The 21,754-nt window shown below is 43.6% G+C and overlaps 2 protein-coding genes across 3 annotated transcripts in view; one reads left to right on the top strand and one right to left on the bottom strand.

The window, feature by feature from the left end:
• Positions 1-20,537, bottom strand: part of ABLIM1 (actin binding LIM protein 1) — a 217,432-nt gene extending 196,895 nt beyond the window's left edge. Inside the window, exon 1 of the mRNA XM_086616550.1 lies at positions 20,490-20,537. The gene's annotated coding sequence lies outside the window, so the exon portion shown is untranslated. The remainder of the gene's footprint in view (positions 1-20,489) is intronic.
• A 1,003-nt stretch (positions 20,538-21,540) lies between these two features.
• The window catches only part of FHIP2A (FHF complex subunit HOOK interacting protein 2A), a 33,853-nt gene continuing 33,639 nt past the window's right edge, over positions 21,541-21,754 (top strand). For both annotated transcript variants that reach the window (XM_086616544.1, XM_086616545.1), the window contains exon 1: positions 21,541-21,662. In XM_086616544.1, the coding sequence (XP_086472670.1) occupies positions 21,618-21,662 (45 nt within the window). In that variant the 5' untranslated portion in view covers positions 21,541-21,617. The remainder of the gene's footprint in view (positions 21,663-21,754) is intronic.

Here is a 21,754-nt window from a genome sequence, read left to right as displayed (position 1 = left end):
CACATGAACTAACCATGTGTGGTTTTCATTTTACTAACAGATTAGATTAAAAATAAGTCAGAATATTCTAGTCAAACCTATTAAAGGGGAAAAAAAAAAAAAAAGAAATCCCCAAAAGATTGTTCTCAGAGACTGAAAAACACATGAGGTTCTGGTGTTCTTCACTAAAAGCAATTTTGCTGGCTTTTCCATCCATAAGCTGATGCTTATTTTCCTTCTGTGCAATTCCTTTCAAAGCATCTAAAATAGATTCTACCTCATTGTCCCAGTTTCCTCTTGTTGTTGCCATTAGTCTATGCAACTTTTTCCATGCATTCAGAAGTAATTTTCTTTAATCACAGAAGTTAAACAGCACAGACTAAGCTTCGTTGAGGGAGGAAAAAGATGGGACGAAAAGGCAAAATTTAAAAAGGAGCAGCTTAAAAGAGATACTACTGTTTAATCACATACCTCAGCAAAATATTCTTCTCCCTCATCAAAACAAAAGCTTTATCAGGCTTAAAGATTTGGCTGCAGCTGCTGATTCTCATGTGCAGACAAGAACAGATTGCAGTGACAATCCAGGTGCTGATCCTGAGCTACTTAAGCCACTAAATTCAGGTTCGGGCCCGAAAACAAGTAACTAGAGAAAAAAAAGTAAGTCATTACATGCATTTGGAATAAATAAACAGAAAGCACAGATTGGATTAAATAAGAGTATGAAATCAGTATAGAAGAAATTCAGGACAAAAGCTGGGGAGACAAAAACCTTCAGAGCCAGTTCCAAATTCTGCACTGCACAGGTATTGAGCGAGAAACAGCTGTGTCGGCATGACTGCACACACCGCTCTGTCTCAGGCAATGCTGCAGAGCACCGAACCCTGCCAAGAACATGCTCCTCCGGGCTATGGAGCATTACACCAAGGAAAATGGTGGAAATCACTAGGACTGGAAACACTTGAAGCTACAATAATTAACTACTCTGAATACGCTAAAATCCTCTGCTTCTAAAATTAAGGAAATGCCCAGCCAGCTCACACTGCCCCACTCTCCAGGTTGCTCGCCTGAAAGCCTTTGGCGATAGCCACATACTAGTCACACCACAAACTAGGGAGGTTATTACATGCCTGAAAGAAATACCTCTGCCAACGAGTAGAAAAACATAGCAATAGATTTCAGAAAAGATATGGCAGACAATATTTCCACCTCTTAAGTCGCTAGTTCCTTTAGATAACAGCAATAGTACTGTGAAAATCACAGACCATAATAGAACATTGACCAGAAACTCCCAGCATCTAGTTTTTATACCAGTCAGCATAGACCTCAATCAAAGCCATCGCTGCCAGCAACAGCAGCTATGTCTACAGCTATCTGAGGAGGACGAGAAGATTTGGAAAAGAAAAATTAAGGTTATTGGTGGAATACGTAGGAGTTCAAGATGTAGTATGTAAATTTCTCATTGAAAAATCTGTGATTTCCTCACACAAAAGTTCACCACTGTTAGACGAATCACTCAAGAAATACACGGAGTGCAGTTCAAGAAAACTGTTATCAGAGCAAAACACAATGAGGAGTATATATACCCCTCATACATATATATATGAAGTATATCACCTTATACACCACGTGTAAGAATAAATGTGGAGCCTGAGATGAGACCCAGAAGGCAGAAATTCCCCTGTACTGACCTGGCTGTGAGACTCAGAGAAAAGAAAGAAATCATTTCAGTTCTCTCCTCATCTTTAAAATGAGAACAAAACTTCCTTCACACCAGTGTTACAGTGATTCATTTGTCTGAAAGGAGAAGAGTTCGATCTACATTTGTTATAAAATCAAATAGGAAAAGACAAGGATTGTAATATAAAATAAATTCTTAAGCTAAACAACCCTACTACTTTGACTATTGAGTAGGCTAAAAAACGTAATTACCTTCTCTACAACACCCACACTTGCAGCATCACAGTGGTAAGTACAACCTGTTAATACTAGACAACAATAATATTTATTTAACACTGGCTTCTGTCTAAATTCAGTGATATTTGTTATGGCACAAAAAAGGCTGAAAAGATACCACTATTGATAAACTTCCTATTTTACACACCTTCATTTTCCTGAAGAAGTTGCCTACTGAACTAAATACAGCTCATGCTAATTCTTTCAACATTTAGAAAGAAATTTTAGCAAAGATTTTCATATGTGACTATACCAAACACTACCATTGGTGTCTGTTTGCTCTAGCATAACTGAAGATTATAACAGTTAAAAATAGCCATTTTTCCATTAACTTAGACTTTCATGATAACAAGTAGTTTTGACAGTTTTTAAGCAGTTTGAGATAACATGCACAAGTAGGTCACAGTTATACTTGGGTTTAGAAAAATGTCTTTCATCCAGAGAATTTACAGCTCTTTGCAAACAGGCCCTTAGGTAAGCGACAATCTATAAGGCTTACTCCAACACCCAAATTCAGCCATGTATGAGTCCTAATAACAACTACTTAACAACAGCTGAAATTTTGCAAACTGCAAAATTGAAAAGCCCTACTGACGTCAACGACAGCTCTCCACTGATCTCAACAGGCTGCAGAGCAGGTCCTGAGAGTGCCCTGGGAAGGACTCCAACTTGACAGCGAAGCGAAAAGGGATTTTCAAAGTTTGTTTCAGCTCCCAGTTCAATCACAAAATTTCGAAAATGATTATTTGTTCAAGATCCTGGAAACACCACTCATCTATGCTGCTTCATCTGGCATTTGGTCAAAATATCTGCTAGAGCTGTACTATGAGGAAAGCAGCAGAAGAATGTGAGAGACCTTTTGCTTTTGTTACAGCGAGAGGTGAGGGACAGGTGTGAAGGACTGCAACAACCTAGTCTGTGAAGGCTGGAAGAAAATAAAGGCAAATATCAGAAAATTCATCTTACAGCACAGGTGAGCTGACAACCCCTTTGGAAAAGTTAGTTACTGTTATTTCCACAGTACAAGTAGGGAAGCATAAAACTCTTCATCCAGAGTTCCATTTAAGGCAATATTACATGAATTTGTGTTATTAGTTATACTTTATGTATTGTTTTACAATCTGTCATACTGTCATTGACTATATGGGTAGTTTGGGGGAACTAGAGCAGAAAGGTTAAAAGAAATGGTCCAAAAGTTCAGAGGTACTGCTGGATTTCAGGAGTTTCTTCTGTCATCTGTTGCAGTCAGTTCACTGGACCATGCTGCCTCCTGGAGCAAAAGAGATGAACAGAGAGCTGCACAGATTGAACACTGATAATATTGTGATGGTTTTTTACTATCCTTTGAGCATCTTCTGCAGGTTAGTAATAAAAATGGCACAGGTGAATGTTTAATCAACAAGCAGACAGCTCCAAGTGTCTGATGCATTCAGAACAGTAACGATCATCCTTTGGACAGCTAACACCAGATGAAATATTAACAATCAATACTCGCTAAGCATGCAGACCCTAATGACAGAGTGGTTTTAATGAGACTGCATATGCATGAGGTACTCTGCCTTCATGAAGCAAAGGGTCCCTGCCTGACATTTGAACAAAGCCCTAATCCCTTAAAGACTCGCTTCTTATTCGAGCTACATTCTCATGAGTAACCTCATTAAGCCCATCACACCACTAAGTGTGTAAAAGCAAGTTCATACCTAAGATTTTTAACAGCACTAGTGTTTAAAATGGTTAATAATAACAATGGTCTATATGGCTTTACACACAAATAACCTTTGGTCAGCACTGAATAACTATTTACTCAGACAGACACATTTATTTTCCAACTAAGTCCATTCGTTAAAACTGAAAAGCAAATATCAATAGAAATTAATATCTTCATCTCTTTTATGAATCTTATTCACTACTTCCCTAAAGTCCTATGACTCTCTCTCTCCAATTAATTACTCTGAAAAAAACTAGATGGCAGGGGAGAGGCTGAGAAAGAATTCACCCTTCTTCTCCAGGCAGCAATCCAGCAGATTCTAGCAGGCATCAAACATCATGTGTTGTGCAGATGAATAGGAAAGAGGGATGGTGGGGGTAGGAAAAGGGAATATGGCCAGTGGAAATGTTCCCTGGCTTCCTAGTCTGTACGGTTCTGTTTTGGGGAGTCACCTGCAGAGCTGAAATTGCAAAGTTTTTCTGTCACTTCCACAAATCCAGGTACTCCTTTGAAGACGACAAATCTAACCCATGTTATAAAGCTTTGCTGGGTTTTCTCCACAAGTACTAATGCAGCCTTAGCACAGCACTGATGCCAATATACTTAGTGTTCTTCCAGAAACGGATTCTTGTGAGACTGATATGGTCCATTCCTTCCTAAGGCAGGAATACTGTGCCACAAAGAATTATGCTGCTCTGATACCATTTATTATTTATATCTAAAAAGGGTGTGATGCTTTAGGAATATGGTCCTAACCACAAAATGCTGACAACCTTTCAGTAGTCACATGATGCCTTCCATGTGCATGAACCTCATCTGAAAGACAACAGGAATCCAAGCAAATGAAAGAGCTGGTCCAGGCTGAGCAGTATTTAATACATGCAGATGCAAAGAAATAAAGGGAAGAAGAAGTAAGACATATCCCTACATTCAGGGGTTTGTTAATTTGTAATACATAATTTTGATAAAGTATTTTTTTCAATTCAGAAATAACTGGGGAGTGTTTTCACTTGTCATTATTGTGCAGGTAATGTTCTCCCTTCAGGGGGAAAAAAAAAAAAACACACAAAAAAAGACAGACATGCTTACAAATATTTTTGCTTTGTTACAACAACGTTTAGAAAATGCTTAACTTTACGCCTCCAGTCATTTAACTGGTATTAACTATAATAAAAACCCTAAAGTACCAGTCTTCGGGCCACACCCGCATCAGTTTCTCATATTGGAAGCAGAAGTTTGGAACAAGGCAGGATCTGCAGTCACTGAGGTTGATCTGTTCATCTCCAGCCCAGAATCACACAGTCAGAGCCTACGCACCAACGTGTGCGAAGCACAAAGGCTATTCAGGATGAGGCCATTATTAAAACGAACGCGAATTTGAAGTGAAACTTCAGAAGGTTAATTCCAAGCCAGATGCAAATGTCCACCAGCGGTATAATCCGACGATTGGATTTACCACCACACCCTAAGAGAAGCACTTGCTTTACAAACGCCAGGACAAACCAGACGCCTCCCTAGCGCTCAGCACACGCCAGTACCCACCAGTTCTTATTTCCTAAGCAGTAATAACCGCCGAGTTCTGACCCTAACCCCCCCTCACCACCATATTCTTTTCTCCGCATACATACACCCCCATCACCGTTTAACCCGCACCAAAGCGCCGCACCCCCCTGCGCTCCCCCAGCCGCGCCCCAGGCGCCGGGAAAAGGCGAAGCGGGGTCACCGCGCCTCGCCCGGCAGGTGCGGCCGGCGCCCGTCCCCGGAGGATGCTCTGCGGCGTTAAGCCCTGCTGCAGCCCGCTCCGGAGCCCCTTCCACGGCCGAGCTGCAAAATGGTACCGGGCAGGCGACGGCCGGTGACGGGGAAATCTCCTCGCCTCCCCCCCCCTGCTCCGAAATAGCCCCCGCGACCTCCGCCCAGGCGCAGGGAGCGGGGCACTGCAGCGCGGCCAGGCGCGCAAGGTCAAGCGCGGCTTCTCCGCCCGCAGCCGTTCGCAGGGACGTGGAACGAACCCCCGGCGCGGCACAGACCCACCTCTGGCAGACATGGCTCAGGCGGGCGACGAGTCGCGCAGCACCGGCGGCGGCGGCGCACGGCCCGCACCGCCCTGCGCCCTCCGCGCCGCGGCGGCCGATGCGGGGGGGCGGCGGCGCCGGGCGGGCCGGGCCGGGCTGGGCTGGGCCGGGCGGGTCCTCGCCGCCGCCGCGCTCCCTCCGCGCCAGCCGCGGTGCGGGGCGGTGCCGGGGCGACCGTGCGGGGCGTGTGCGCGAGTGGGAGCCCGCGGGCGAGCGCCGGTGCGTGTGCGCTGCCGCGGAGCGGCCCGAGGGGCGGGGGGCGGGCGGAGGGGCCGCGGCTCCCGTGGGGCGTGACTGCGCACTGGAAGCGGCGACCGGCGGGAGCGGGAGCGGGGCGGGCAGAGGAATAAGGCGATATCGGCTGCTGGTAACGGCGACAGGGAAATGTCACACGCAGGGGGGGCAGCGCGCCTCGTCGCACGGCGATGCGCCCTGGGGGAGGCACAGCGGCTGCAAACGCAGCGCCTAGGAAAAGCACCGCCAGACCTTCTGCTCCGGAAAGTGCTGGGTAGACGGGTCGTCTTCGAAAATCACCGACAGCAGTGCAGCTGCTTTATGACCTGACGCTGAAGTCGGTGGCACAATTCGAAATTCACCCACCGAACAGCCCCACGGAGCATAGCGACTCCACACCTGCCCATCGTATGTAAATAGCACATAAACATAAAGATTACAGCGGTGTTGTCCGCAAAACAGTCTTGGCATTAACAGGCAGAAAAGAGTAGTCGGCCTCCTCCCGGTACCTTAATAAAAGCAGTAAGCAACCAGCTGCAAAGCGCCGAAGAACAAGATCAGTCTGTGGCGGGCACCTCTCCCCAGGGCAGCCTGGCCTCCAGTCTGATGCAGCCAAATACTCCCAAGCCACGCTAAAAAGAAAACCCCTATGCCACCAGTTTATTAGATGCTGGCAAGAGTTAAGCAAAACAACCATCTAGTTTGTCAAGAGTAACAGGTTAGAAGACCACATCAGAATAGTGCAATTAAAACACTAGAGCAGATTCTTATCGATTTCAGAATGGGCAACTAAGAACTAAGAAACAGAAAGCGCAATCTGTGATGTTCAGAGAGGGGCCAGCATGCAAACGAAATGACAGGAGAGACTGAATCACACTCCTCCGCTCTGCTCTACCGTACACAATACATCGCCATGCTAGCAAGAAGCCTACAGAATTTTTTCATTTAAAAAAAAAAACAAAAGAAAACAAAACAATACAAATCAAAACCACAATTACCAAAATCTTTGTATTTCTGAGAGGTGGCAAAGATTGCATCACAGTGTGTCCACAGAGCAGAACGGATGTAGTAACAGACGTACCGTACGTTCCCACCGCCCTTTGAAAGTGCAGCCTGGCCAGTGTCCCTGCTCTGTCAGACCCACCCTCTTGCCGCTCACCTTCCCCATCACACCAACCGAGTAGGGAGTGCGTATGCGTAGGAAAGCATGGAAGCAGCAGCAGAATGGACAGGACACACGTGCCTTCTCGTCAGGTGACATAGGTGCAAGAAATGAACCGGCACATCTGTTTTTCCGACATTGTGTTCATGCTCACACACAACTATTGACTTTTAGTCATACCCTGCTCTTTTTATCATGGATCACTCCAGTGTCTCCCACACTTCAGTCATACTCATTATGACATTCTGTTTTCTTGCCCATTGTTAATGTTTCTGAACCCTGCAGCAAGAATTCAATAAATCTTCTAAAGTTCTTCTCCTTCCCAACTCCTATGGCATTATCCTTAGTTGGTCATCTGACATCCACTTGAAAAACGGTTTCTTTCCCTGCCTTCTCTTCTGTAATGAGTAAAGTTTTCCACTTGCAAACAACTTTGTGTCCAAAAGAGCCAAGGTTTTCCTCAGTCAATGTAGTATGACAGCATTTTGTATTTTAATTGAGTCATTTCCTATGCACTTCCTTTAGTGAGTTTCTAACTAGCACTACCAAAGGTTCTCCTGTGTGATACTTAATAGACGACTTTAAAAAGAAGGTTCAGGAACATAGAAAAATTAGCTTTCTAATGAAGAACTTCCTTTCTTTATACTGCTAGGAAGTAGGAAGGGAAAGGCATTTGTAACTTGGGTTTCTATAGAACACAAAGAGTTTATTCCATTTGCTGTGAAAAGTCTCCAAAGCAGAGAAGTTCAACAGCCATGTTGGTGAGAGAATGCTAAAATGGATCAGATACAGCACTCATTTATTAAAAAGAGCTTTTTAGCTGTGTTTCCAGAAGAAAGAGTTCTACATCCCTCCAAGTTTTGTAGCAGTTAGCACTTAAGAGGAGAAATTAACATGAAGGCGAAAAACTGCAGTGAGAACTCAACAGTTACCAGTTCTGGAGGGCACGTCTTAGCCACAAGTACCAGCCAGGCAATCTGCATGTGTGCAGCTGAATCAGCTCCTCCAGCTGCTGTCTCAGATCCAGCCCATATCTTGGGAATGTGGAAGGAAGCTGAACAGAGCGGAACAGGGAGGTGCAGAGAAGAGAGACACCATTATTACTATTTTACAGATGAAGACCTCAGATACTTAGATAGGAGATGTTGAGTCAGAGAAGACGGACAAGCCAATCCAAGAGTTCACTGCTGCTTCTGCAAAGGGTTGTCACATACTCCCCAGCGCACTCCTTCTTCTCTTCACTCCAACCCATCTGCTCCTGCTTCCCTCACTGCAGCACTATTACCACTGGTTTGATCCTCAAGGAACTACTTTAGCTCATTAATTAGCAAAGAATTGCTCACTTTCTTGCACTGCGTTAGCTTTCTGCTAGGTAAGGACACAGAAGGACAGAGAAAGAAACCAGAGGCTCAGATAAACACTGGAGCTGACAAAAGGCGAGTGCAGAACTGCACAGCCAGGAAGCAGTGAGGAGGAACCATTAGAGGGAAAAGAGATGATCCTTTTGAGCAGCAGCACTGCTGTTGAGCTGTTTGATTGACTGAGCCATTTCCTGACTCCTTTAGAAGTCCACTAAGGAGCAGTGATTGACATTGTTTTATTTCAGGCATCTACCTGAGGCTTCTGAATTAGTCAGCTGGGAAGCAGGATCCTACCTCCTACATTTTCAGACTGACTGTACTGACAGCCTAGGCTTCTAACTGAAGTTCAACAGTGTAAAAAGACACCATAAGGTCAACATTTTTTAAAGGTAATTGGGGTTTAAGAGACGCAAACAGGCACCTCAGGATTTTTTAGAGATGCCCAAACAGATTAATATATTTTACCCAACAACAGGTATTTTCAAATCCCTAATTTTCAGATGCCTAAATGCCCTTGAGGAGCAAAGAATGTTGTCCAAGGTCACAGAGAAAATCTATGTCAGAGCAAAGAATAGAATTCACGTCTTCAAAGAAAAGCCTCTTAAATATTGGGCTGTATTCTCTGTGCAGCATATCTTGCTGTCACTTAGCCACTGTGTGAACATATAAAAGAAAACTCACTTTTCCTTCTATTAAGTAAACAGGACAAACAGAAAACTTTTGAAAGAATGATAATGTCCAGCTAACCCATAAGTTTGAAACGTGAAAACATTAATCATTACTGAGCTCTTAGAGCCAATACATTGCCCCACTCATGATCTGCACAGCAACATGGGTGAGAATCTCTCCCTCTGCTTTTCAGCAGCTTTTGGACCAAGACTCAGACACCCAACGTCAGACACTTACCATCTTTGTAATATGCTGTGTATGTGTAATACATCACTGTAAGGTTTGTGCTTTGGCTTTCCAGCAGTTTGCTGGTACCAGTCCCTACAGTTCCTGCCCTTCCCCCTGCCCTCTCCTCTCTCCCTCAAAAAGAAAAAATGCATTATTGATATTTTTTTGCATTGATTCTTGGGAAAATGAGGTTTATAATTCCATTGTTTGTCCCTCATCACTTTTGAACCAGTCTGTCACATACAAAAGTAGGATAGTGGTTTTAAAAATAATTAAGATCCCATCAGTTTTATGTAATTTTTTTTTTTTCATGAAAATCAGGGGGGAATAGCTTAGCACAGATGAAAAAGCAGGTAGAAGTCAGCATTACGTCTTTGTCTGATGCAGATAACTCATCAGTCAGAACATACCCATCTTTGCACAACACAGTATGTTTCCTCTTGAAATCAGATCATTGTGACGAAAGTTAGGGGCTTTTTTGGAACGAAAGACAAATTCTTACAGAAGTAGGCTTCAAAGAACAACTTCTGTGGGCAAGGTAAATGGCAAGGATGGCCAGAACTGGCCTGAATAATCTATTTAACTTATTTCACTGAACTGATCCTGGGATGCTGAAGAATGATGGAAACTACATGATTTTTCTACAAGTTTTTACCACATGTTCCACCATAACTCCACTGGCTCCTTAAGAATATCAGACCTATAGCAGTCATACTAGAAAGAAACAAAATCTACAGCATTACTAATGATTTAATCAGAATTTTAATAAGCTCAATATAAATAGTTCTCTGTGATATGAATGACATGAAAGCAAGGCAGCCCTCTTACTTTCAATGTAAGACTCTTTCTAGAACCTGCAATGAGTCAGTAATGGACAGCATATTCACATAAATACATGGCCTTTCACTGATTTCAGTGAGCTTCAAGGGCAGCTCCCACTAATCTCTTTTGAGAAAAGTTCCCATTTGTATCTTTCAAAGGAGAATTGAGCTCCAAATTACCCACAGCAAATATTAATAGAAATGCTTTACTGAAGTTTTTTTTTCCCAAATATCCCACATATACATATATAAAGAGACTTAACCATCAAACAAAAAAAAAAAAAAGGAAAAAAAATCAAAAAGTTAGAAAGTTCCCCTGAGTAACACAAATCCCAAAGTCATCTTCCTTATTTTTTTCATTGCTTAGAACCAGTTTTCTTAATCCTCTGCGTGTTAATTCAACCTTCCATGTTGTCTGTGGTATATGCAGTTTTATGGCAAAAAATATAATATTGAACATATGTTATCCTAAGTTAGTACTGCCTACTGGACTGAATAACCCAAAAATTTTTACACAGATTATGTAAGATCATGCTATCACATAAATGCTATAGGTTTTGTCTAACCAAGAACTATTTGTGATCCTGGCAGCTAAGGAGAAGCCCTCCAATATGCCTGTTAATATCTAGTTCTATATTGCTTGTGCATCGAAATGGCTGAAGTACCTGTGGGAGCTTAGGACACAAGGGCCAAAATTACACATTCATTTCTGAGAGTCAAGTTTGCAAAGATCAGCTAAATGTTGGTCAGCAGTTACTGCTGAAAAACTTCAGCATCACCCCTATGTCTGTATCCTTACTAGGAACATCCCGACAAAGGGCTCAGAGTCAGAAATTTAATCAGGCTTTGCATCAGGTTCTCACAGGCTCCCATATGAAGTATGCACCATGACTAAGAGCTGTGAAACTTGATTCCTACAACATTTTTTTCTTCTAATTTTGATTCAGTGCATGCTTTCAGGACATATAAAGACAATCCCATAAAATGCCTTTGTTGTTAATTATAAATTAGAGGTTTTAGATCTGCATCAAGTATGGGCATTATCTCACTGTGTGCCCTACTTTACCCTTTCCCCTAAAGAATTTCTTGTGGCCAAACTGAATTAAATTATGCAATCAGAGCTGGTTAAATGTGCAAGCATTTTTACACAGAGTAACTTTTACCTCATGCTATCAATGTCAAACATGACAGATATTTCCTTGGTCAAAGTTTACTTTAGCAAAGATGTTTATAAATAACATGGCAAGAATAGCAAACAATATTCTAAGCAAACCAGCGCCAAAATCTCTCAGCACTCCTATACATGGAGAAAGTTTTAGCAATCAGAAGCAATAAATCCCCTGTAGTTGCAATTACAATGAGCCAAACTCTGAGAATTCTATACTTTCTGCTATGAACAGCCATGCTTATATAAGGTAGAAAGTTTGGGACTGTCCTGGTTTTAGCCGGGACAGAGTTAGCTCTTCTTTTTAGCAGCTAGAAGAGCTCCGTGTTTTGGTTTTACTCAGAGGCTCGCTCTGAGAAGAATGCTGATAGCAAGCTGATGTTTGTGGTCGGACATGAGACTCCAAGGACTTTTCAGTGTGCCGGAGTGCAGAAGCACGGTGGGATAAGGGGGGAGCATAGCTGGGACAAGGGGGACACGATTTCCCTTGTGATTTGTGGTGGAACCTAAGATTGAGGCCAAACTGGCCAATTAATATTCCATATCATGCAGCGTCATGCCCAGTATAAAAGTGAGGGTCAGCCGGGAAGAAGGGCTTTTGCGCTTTGTTTTTTTCGCCGCTTTTGCCCTTTTGCGCTTCTGCACTTTCGCTCTATTGCCTTTTTTTTTTTTTTTTTCCTTTCTCCCTCTCCCAGTACTCCCACTCTCGTAGTACTATCTCTCTCTCTCTGCCCCTCTCTATTTCGGGGCCTCGCGTTCGTCCGGGATTGCAGCTTCGGGACGAGACGGGCTGCAGATGAGAGGGGGTGGTGAGCATCTACACTGTGTATTAAATCATCTGTATTAAATTGTTCTTATCTCAACCCACGGGCTTCCTGTTTCTCCTTTAATTCTCTCCCTCATTCCTGGGGGTGGGGGAGGGTGAGTGACCAGCTGTGCGGGGTTCAGTTGCCAGAGCAGCCTAACCCACGACAGGGACCAAAGAAATTAATTATCTAAATCAATGTGAAAGTACATCAATGAGTAATTTGACATGTGATCATAAAAGATACTTAGTTTTTTTCCCGTACTCCTGGAATTGACATATTGCTGAGGCTGTCTTAATTCCTCAAATGCTATTTTCTTTATACTTATTTTCTATTCTGAACACTGTACTGCAGGGCCCTCTGGCTGAGAAGTATAAAAGTGGACAGGCTTCCTTCCCTTCAGAGCATATCAAGATCATTCCTTAATTAGCTGGTGGACACAATTCGATTTGAGAGACACAAAGTACTGGCTCTTTTTCAGGAACTGAACGCCTTGTTCCTTGTCATACTAGGTCCAGATAGCAACCTCTAGTCTCATACCTGGCACTGATCAGTTTTACAGCTAAGGCACACGCCTGTGTGTAGACACATCCTTTTAGACAAAATCTCCTTGAAATTGTGATGGCTATTTCACAGGGACTCAGGACACACTTGGGAAAAAACATGGGCCAACCTGCCAAAGGCACAGTCTTACAGTCATGTCAACAGTAACTCAAATCTTGAAAGACTCCTGAAGACATTTGGAAAAAAAGAAAAACACTGTTGTTCTCTTTCTAGTCTTGTCTAGTACATTCAGGTACACATATTTGGGATATTTTCTTTCTCTTGCCTATTCACATCTACAAATAAACTTATCTGTTGTACATGTGAGATATTTAAAGCTCAGGTCTAGCTGAGTTTTCTCATGCATTTTTTTATTCTTTCAATATGCTTTTAAACAACAACAACAAAAAAAAAAAAACCACAGAAGGTTTAATTTAGAGTGATTGTTTTTTTTCACCCACTTTTGAATCTGTTTGAGTTTAGGGCTGATGCTAATTCTCCGCAACATTCCGTTGTTTATTCCACAGCAAGTCACGCTGACAGATCGGGATGCCAGCAGATGACTGAATTCTCTAGTTAAGCACATTGCTGGAGTAAAACATGAGGTCAGGCTGCCCTCTGCGGGCTATGACATGCACTGGTTGAATTGTTTTGCAACAAGCTCATGGAAACTTATTAATGCTAGTGCAAGATCTCTACATCTGAACACAGAATTTTGATATATGTTGCACATATAACGACAAATATTCCGCTGCCTGTTTGTTACTGCTGGAGAGGGAGGAAATACAGACTGCACATCTGATTCAGCAGTCAAGCACTCCAGGTACAAATAACAGCTCAATACGACACCACCTGGGAATTCTCAGGAGACCCAGAGACTGAGAGCAACAGCTTCTGAGCATAAAACCAGAGAAACTAAATGGATGGGAAAATGTCATTTGGCACATGAGTTGCCAGGCAGGAGTCAAGGACAGCGCACTACAGCACCACTCAGAGATCTAATCAGGAACAGGTTCCCCTATATTAGGCATATTGCAAACACAGATCTGCTTACTTCAGCATTTCACAACATGAGGACTGAATGTCAAACTAGTCCAAAGTAGCCTGAGGTGAAAGAACAGGGATGAGCAACAGAAACATTTCTGGATGACCCTGGCTCTACTACAGGCTTTGTTTTCTTTGCTTGTTGTCAGTAGTGCCTCCAGCTCAGTTCCTTAAAGGCTTCATCCAAGTGCAAACACTCATTCCTGCAGGGCCTATGACTCTGGAAGAATTACAAAGGATCAAGTTCATAGAATCATAATCATAGAATATGAGATTCGAAGGGACCTCAAGGATCATCTGGTCCAACATTTCTCAGTAAAAACAGTCTAGACAAGATGGCCCAGTACCCTGTCCAGCTGAATCTTAAAAGCGTCTAATGTTGTGGAACCAAGGTTCTTGTTAGCCCACTCTTCCAGCCTATCCAGGTCTTCCTACAGGGTGGCTCTCCCTTCTGAAGTGACCGCTTCCCCGCTCAGTTTTGTATCATCAGCAAACTCCATCAGGGTACACTTGATCTCATCATCCAGATCACTTACGAGGATATGGAATAGTGTTGGGGCCAATATAGATCCCTGGGGGATCCCACTTGTGACAGGTTGTCAGTTTGAAAAGGAGCTATTGACCACCACCCTCTGGGTGCCGCCTGTCAGCCAGCTCCCCACCCACTGCGTAGACCATTTGTCTAGATAGCAACAGCAATTTCAATTTGAGCTGAGCTTTTGCTTTTCTAACTGCATCTCTGCAAGCCCTGGCAATGCCCTTGTAGTTCTCAATGGGTATTTGTCCACTTTTCCGTCTCCGGTACGTTTCTCTTTTGGTTTTGAGCAGACTCAGAAGCTTGCAGTTAAGCCAAGGGGATCTCTTGCTCTGCCTGCTTCCATTACCTTTAAAGGGGAACTGGTTTTGTGCTTCCAGGAGGACATTCTTGAAAAACTTCCAGCACTTGCTACCTCCTTTATCCTCCATGGAAACTTCCCATGGAATCCCTCCCAACTGAGCTCTGAGCGAGCTGAAGTTTGTTTGCTCTTCTGAAATCAAAACCTTTGTCTTAGTGCTAACCTTCAGCATGCTCAGCAGGATCCCAGATTCCACAATATTGTGATCACTGCAGCCAAGGTTCTCACTAACGAAGATATTACAAGGCAGGTTTTCTTGGTTTATGAGTAGCAAGTCCAGCAGTGCCTCATTCCTGGTTGGCACATCTAACATTTGTATGAGGAAGCAGTCCTCTATGCATTCCAAGAACTTGATGGATGACGTGAGCTGTTGTATTGTTCTTCCAACAAATACCTGGGTAGTTGAAATCACCCATAAGAACCAGGTTCTGTTGACCCGAAGTTGTATGTGCTTTTTCTGGAAATGCAGTTTGGCTCAGAGGATAGCTTCTGAGCGTGAAATTCTAACTGTAAGTGTTCAGATGGCTCCCTCTGCTCTCACCTATAGGTAAAATAATGCAATGGTGAGGTACATGGTCACTCTCACCTCTTTCAGAATCACCCAAGAATTCAGTTAGCTGTCAAGAAGGGCAAGTCTTTGAATACAAGACCCTTCCTAAATTCATGGGGTTTAACTGTTGCAAAGATGCAAATATGTCGGATGTAAGAGCCAGAGGCAGCTTCAAATAACATCATTTGAGAGCCAAGTGGGACAAGTGAACTGCTAAGCTGATGGGCTGTTGTGTGTAGCAACCAAAGCTTTTACGAGCCAAGTAACATGCAGCAGTTAAGCCCAGAGGTAACATTACTAGTTGGTATATTAATTCATTCTACACAGGATACATAGGGTTATTTTTTTCCAAAAAAAATTGCTATGAAGGACTGAACCTTGCTGCTTTGATGAAATGAAACCAGGTCACCTCTGCCTTCTGCTGGTTCCTACCAAGAAGCCAGGAACAGAACCCATGAAGTTACCAGCCACAATCCTGGTGTAACAAAATACTGAAGAACATCACTGGACTTTTGTCATGTGACTCTATGCACAGTGAACATGGAGCGCATTGTGACGCTAGCATTTGAGCCTTTCTAGATAATTGTGCTGTCAATAATTTAAAATTAATCATGAAGCCACTACCGAGTACATCATATCATAAATATTCTAGATACTTGCTTCAAAATTAGGACATTTTACAATGCCAAAATTTACTACTAGACTCCATGAGAGATTTCAATTATGCCTCAGAACAAAGATATCTGAATTGAAAGTCTGACAAAAACCTACTTTTAATTGTGGACTAATGCGAGAGATCTGAAAGTTTTTATACTTGCATAGTACCAGTGTGCCTGAACTATTTTGCATAACACATACTGACTACCAAGATCAGCTTTTGCTTATGATTAAACAGATTATCTGATGACATTGTAGGGATTAACAGATTATAGCCCTAAATCCAAAGATGTAAGTAACAATGAAATCTTATTATGCATTAGAAAGTAAACAATGCAGTCACAGCTGATCTGAAAATTACTCAGAAATCTCTTAGTAGGGTCAAGACTAAGCACCAAAATTCTCCCCAGAAATACATACAGATTCTGGTTGCTAGACTTTCCTCTGCAAGTACACAGACAAATGATTGAGGGAACCAATACATAGCAGCTGGACCACTCAACTATTTTTTTCTAATGTTTTGGGGCAAAATCCAGTTTTATGTCTATTTATACCACATTCAGACTCTTGCAGTCATTACAGTTGCAATATAGCATAAACCTAGAAGTTCACAGAATCACAGAATCATAGAATGGTTAGGGTTGGAAGGGACCTCAAAGATCATCTAGTTCCAACCCCCCTGCCATGGGCAGGGACACCCTCCACTACACCAGGTTGCCCAAAGCCTCATCCAACCCGGCCTTGAACATTTTCAGGGATGGGGCATCTACAACTTCTGTGGGCAACCTGTTCCACTGCCTCACCACCCTCAGAGTGACAAATTTCTTCCTTAAATCTAATCTAAATCTGCCCTCTTTCAATTTAAAGACATTTCCCCTTGTCCTGTCTCTACATGCCCTTGTAAAAAGTCCCTCTCCAGCTTTCCTGTAGGTCCCCTTTAAGTACTGGAAGGCTGCTATAAGATCACCCCGGAGCATTCTTTTCTCCAGGCTGAACGGCCCCGATTCTCTCAGCCTGTCTTCATAGCAGAAGTGTTCCAGCCCTTGGATCATCTTCGTGACCTCCTCTGGACCCGCTCCAGCAGCTCCATGTCCTTCTTGTGCTGGGGACTCCAGAGCTGAATGCAGTATTCCAGGTGGGGTCTCACGAGAGCAAAGGGGCAGAATCACCTCCCTCGACCTGCTGGCCACACTTCTTTGGATGCAGCCCAGGATACGATTGGCCTTCTGGGCTGCCAGCACACATTGCCGGCTCATGTTGAGCTTCCCATCCACCAGCACTCCCAAGTCCTTTTCCTCTGGGCTGCTCTCAGTCCATTCTCCACCCAGCCCGTACTTATGCCTGGGATTGCCCTGACCCATGTGCAGGACCTTGCACTTGGCCATGTTGAACTTCATGAGGTTCTCACAGGCCCACCTCTCCAGCCTGTCAAGGTCCCTCTGGATGGCATCCCTTCCCCGCAGCGTGTCCACACCACCACACAGCTCGGTGTCGTCAGCAAACTTGCTGAGGGTGCACTTGATCCCATTGTCCATGTCACCAACAAAGATGTTAAACAGCACTGGTCCCAGTACTGACCCCTGAGGAACACCACTCGTCACTGGTCTCCACTTGGACATTGAACCGTCGACCAATGTTTATTCTTAATCTCTTTGCTTCAGGTACTGCTACCACCAGAACAAGTAAACTTGCTGTCCTGCTAACCTGTAGACTTCAGTGAAATTGACTCATCATTGACTGGTCGTATCTGAGAGAATTTTATCTGATTTCAATAATTTATTATATGCTAACACTTGCAGATAATGTATGGCAGAACATTCATATATCTACTTATAGATGAAAGCTTGAGTGATAACGCTTCCTTTGGAACAGAAACATTTTAGGATAACACAATGTGTTTGGAAAAGAAATGTCTCATTTCACTGACAACATGTATAAGCTAAAGCAGGGTAGTATAGACAGTGTACCTGAAGTACGAACAAAAGAAACAGCCTCCTGGGCAGGCATATTTGTCCATCCAGCCGAGTATTGTGTCTTCCACAGAAGCCATGAGTCATGGCATAACAAGACACTTGCAAATGTGACAGATAAGCAATTGGACAATAGATTAATGACTAGGAAGTTTGCAACCCATCAGAAGACAAAGGTCTCTACAGAAGGAGTAGACATGCAGATGTGGAGCAGGATGCACAGACCAGGAAATGGCTGAAAATGGAATTTAAAGAAATACTGCATGATCAGTACACTGCAAAATACTGTAAAATACCATGAGAAATACTGCATGGTGCTGCTAGTGAATCAGCAAGGAGGGAGGTGTTGCATGCAGCTGAGAGCACAGACAACTGGAAAATTCATGATGGAAAATGACGGTGAACAGAAGCACGAATGATACAACATATAAGACACTGATTAAACTTGGGAGAAGCATAGTCTGGACTTCAGTCCCACTGTATTCTCTTCAGTATCCAATGCACAGAATGCTTGCTTTCTGTAATAAAGCCCAGAATCAGAAAGATATGAAGATGATTTTAAACATCAATTTAGCCCTCCTCAAAAGCGGAGATCATGCTGAACCACTAACACTTCATTCTTTATTTCATCCAAGTAGTCACAACATAGATGTCAATCTGGTTATTAGAAACACAAGAAATTACTGCACAGAATATAAACAGATATTACACATAGCTCTACTAGCATGTTTTCATTCTGAGGTACAAAAATGTACCTTGCAAATCCTCAACCTCTCTGAAGCAAAAGTCCAGACTGCAGGAAGTTCTTCTGTAATGTAGACAAATACATCCATTAGGGACTGGCCTAGTGCCATCAATTAAATAGCAGAGATTTCCAGATAGAAAGCCTAGCACATTATCTCACTGTCTCACTCCATTTAAACTGATTTAATCTAGACAATTTCATTAATTTGTAAGAATGAGAAAAGTTCCCCAAAGCTCTATCAATTAAAACAGTGACACTTTCAAGCTGCGTCTTAACTCACATTCGCACAAAACACTAACTCACTGCATGTGCCACCCCCAAAAATGAACCACCTTGCCAAAAAAAACCCAACTCCAAACCAGCAGAACTCTGCTCTCAAGGGTATTAAAATAAGTAGTAATACTTGTATTTATTTCAGTGGAAACAAGAAGAAGCATGAGCAGGTGAAGAGGTATTGTTGCATATGACATAACATTGGTAGCCTGTCCATAACTGAGTCATGTCCAATTGAATCATCTCCAGAGAGAACAAGAAGTATCCAAACAGAATGTAACCTCAGCTGAGTTCTTTTGCATTGACAATGGTGAAATATTTTTTTCCATTATTTTCCAGTGATTTTCATTATTACTGGTTTGTCAGTATTTATCTAAAATTCCCAGCAGCAAGAAATGCCTCCATATACTTGAGAAATTTGAGACTTCTTTAAAAGAGCATAAAAAACCTGTGTCTACTATCTGCAACCCATATAAGCACAGACTGGATTCTGCAGTATGGCTACAAATCCAAGCTCAATATATTGGCAAGCAAATGCAGGATTATTTGCAGAGGCTGAATTTGTTTAATAAGCTTAGGGATGATCATAAAATTGTGATATTTTCTTTGTGTCCTTTACCGCAAGGCATTTCATATTCAGAAGTCCTCATAAGAAGTCACTTTTACAACCAAAACCTGAATTCCAACCACAATGAAATGTTCTGTTTAAAAAGAAATGTTTTCATATATATCAGGCACTCTTAGAATAATAAGAGGCCCTCAAGCATTAGAAAAGCTTCAGCGTACCATCTGTGAAGAGGTGACTTATGATTTCATAAATCATGAAGTACACTTAGGAATACTCTCACTGTTATAAAACTGTCTCCTTTTATATCTTCATGATATCTTACTGTTTCTTTATTCATTCTGCTGCTCAGAAATGAGAAGGCCCAGGCACATCCAAAAGACATTTTTGCAAAAACGAATGGATTGCAAAGAGCATTTTAAATTACCGTGTTCTCTTAGCCACCTTAATCAAGCACGGGTGCCTTAAATCCACATCTTCTTCAGAAGAATGCAGGCTCCAAAACGATATCTACGGTGAGAGAATGGGAAGGTCCCCATTAACATGGTAAACACCCTCATATTGATGGGAGAAAAGTTGTAGCACTACTCAGTCCACTTGCTGACATGTTTGCATTCAAACCTACAACTCATCATTTGTTTTTCTTTTTTTAACGAAAGCAATATAAACCTTCAAAACAAACCATATAAGCAGGCTGAATGTAGCCTCTGAACTGCACTTATAAGAATACTAATATAAATAAAAATAGATGTAAGTATTTACGTATTAAAATATACATAAATAATAATAATCCCGATGTACTGCAAAACTAAATAGGTATCACTTAAATTCATCTGAAGAAAGATTTGCCTCCTAGAGCACACTTAAAACATCTAATAGAACTTCTATGTTAAATCATAGAAGATAAGCACCTTCCAAACGCAGCATCTGTCCAGTTAATAATTACCAAAATGCAGAGATGGTATGTATGTTTCATCATGTGACTACTCACACAGAAAATTTACATTTTCTAAGAACATCTACGGAATATAACTTGAAAAACCCACAATAAGTAGATTTAGAAAAAAACAATAAAACATAATTACCTTTTAAATTTATATTATTTGATATGTCTGGGTTTTGAGAAGGAGATAGCTAGGAGGTCTGCTCCATAGCAACTTCAGCAAAGGTGTCCACATACAACTAGTATTTACTTCCATACAGTACTTGGACTGTAGCTCTCCTTGCCTGCATGGAGGTAGTAACAACAATCAGTACAGCAGAACCATTAGTAGGACTTCATCACAGGATCAACAGTCACAGTCAGACTTCCCAGATGACACAATTTAAAATAGAGCAGTGAAACAGTAGTTTTGTCGTGCCTTTTGAGTTCTCTCTCTCCGCTTGCTCCTAGTATACAAGGAAGTTGTTCTTCATCCATCTCCAAAAACTAATGAGAAAGTTTTTCTCTATTTGGTACTATGGGTTCTCTTCCCTTTCCCATACCGGTGTGCCACCTTCCCAACATTCCACTCTGCTCCCCCACTGCCAAATCAATCCCGTTCTATTTCCATTTGCCCAGTGCCCAAATCCCACGAATTGTAGCTATTCCCAAAACATCACACCGCCCACCAGCTACACGTACAACCTCTGCTCACCCCACTTCACCTCCGCTTTTCCTGTGGCAGAGGAAAAGAGAGGCCGGGGCGGTGGGCGCCGCTTCCCCCCAGCCCCGCCTCCCTGCTCAGGGGTCGCCCGCAGAGGCGGGGGTCCGGCGCGGGGCACCCCGAGCGCGCTGCCTGCTCCTGCCCCCGGCCGCGTCCCACACTCCCGCATCCCGGGGCCGGCAGGGGGGCCCTGCCCCGGGCAGGCCGGGCACAAGCGGCCCACTTCGATCGACCGCGGGTCACGGCCAGCGCCGTCCCCGCCCGCGCGGGCGGGAGGACGGTCCCCTCGGCGGCCCGGGCCCGCGGCTCTCTGCGTGCGGGGGGTGGCGGCCCCTGCAGGCCGCGCCGGGGCGGACACCCGGAGCCTCGGCAGCCGGCGCCGCAGCCCGGCGGTGTCAGTGCTACGGTGTCCGCCGGGGAGCGAGAGGCAAAGCCGGCGGCCGCCCGCCCGCCCGCCCGATCCCCGCGGCCAGGCCCCCGCATGCAGCCCTCACCCTGGAGCGGCGGCGGCGGATCGAGGAGCTCTCGCGGTCCTCCCGGCAGCGGCTGCTCCAGTCGCGGGACAGGATGTTCTCCAAGTTCACCTCCATCCTGCAGCACGCCGTGGAGGCGGTAAGGCCGCCGGCGGGCCCAGCCACGCCGCGTCGGGGATGAGAGCCGGGCCTACCCGCCGAGCGGGCCCCGCGGGGAGGAGCGGCGCCGAG

Source organism: Tauraco erythrolophus, chromosome 9 (assembly GCF_009769465.1).
Source record: "Tauraco erythrolophus isolate bTauEry1 chromosome 9, bTauEry1.pri, whole genome shotgun sequence".
In the NCBI taxonomy this organism is placed as follows: domain Eukaryota; kingdom Metazoa; phylum Chordata; class Aves; order Musophagiformes; family Musophagidae; genus Tauraco; species Tauraco erythrolophus.
Note: the sequence above shows the minus strand (reverse complement) of the source record. Positions and strands in the feature narration are given on the sequence as shown.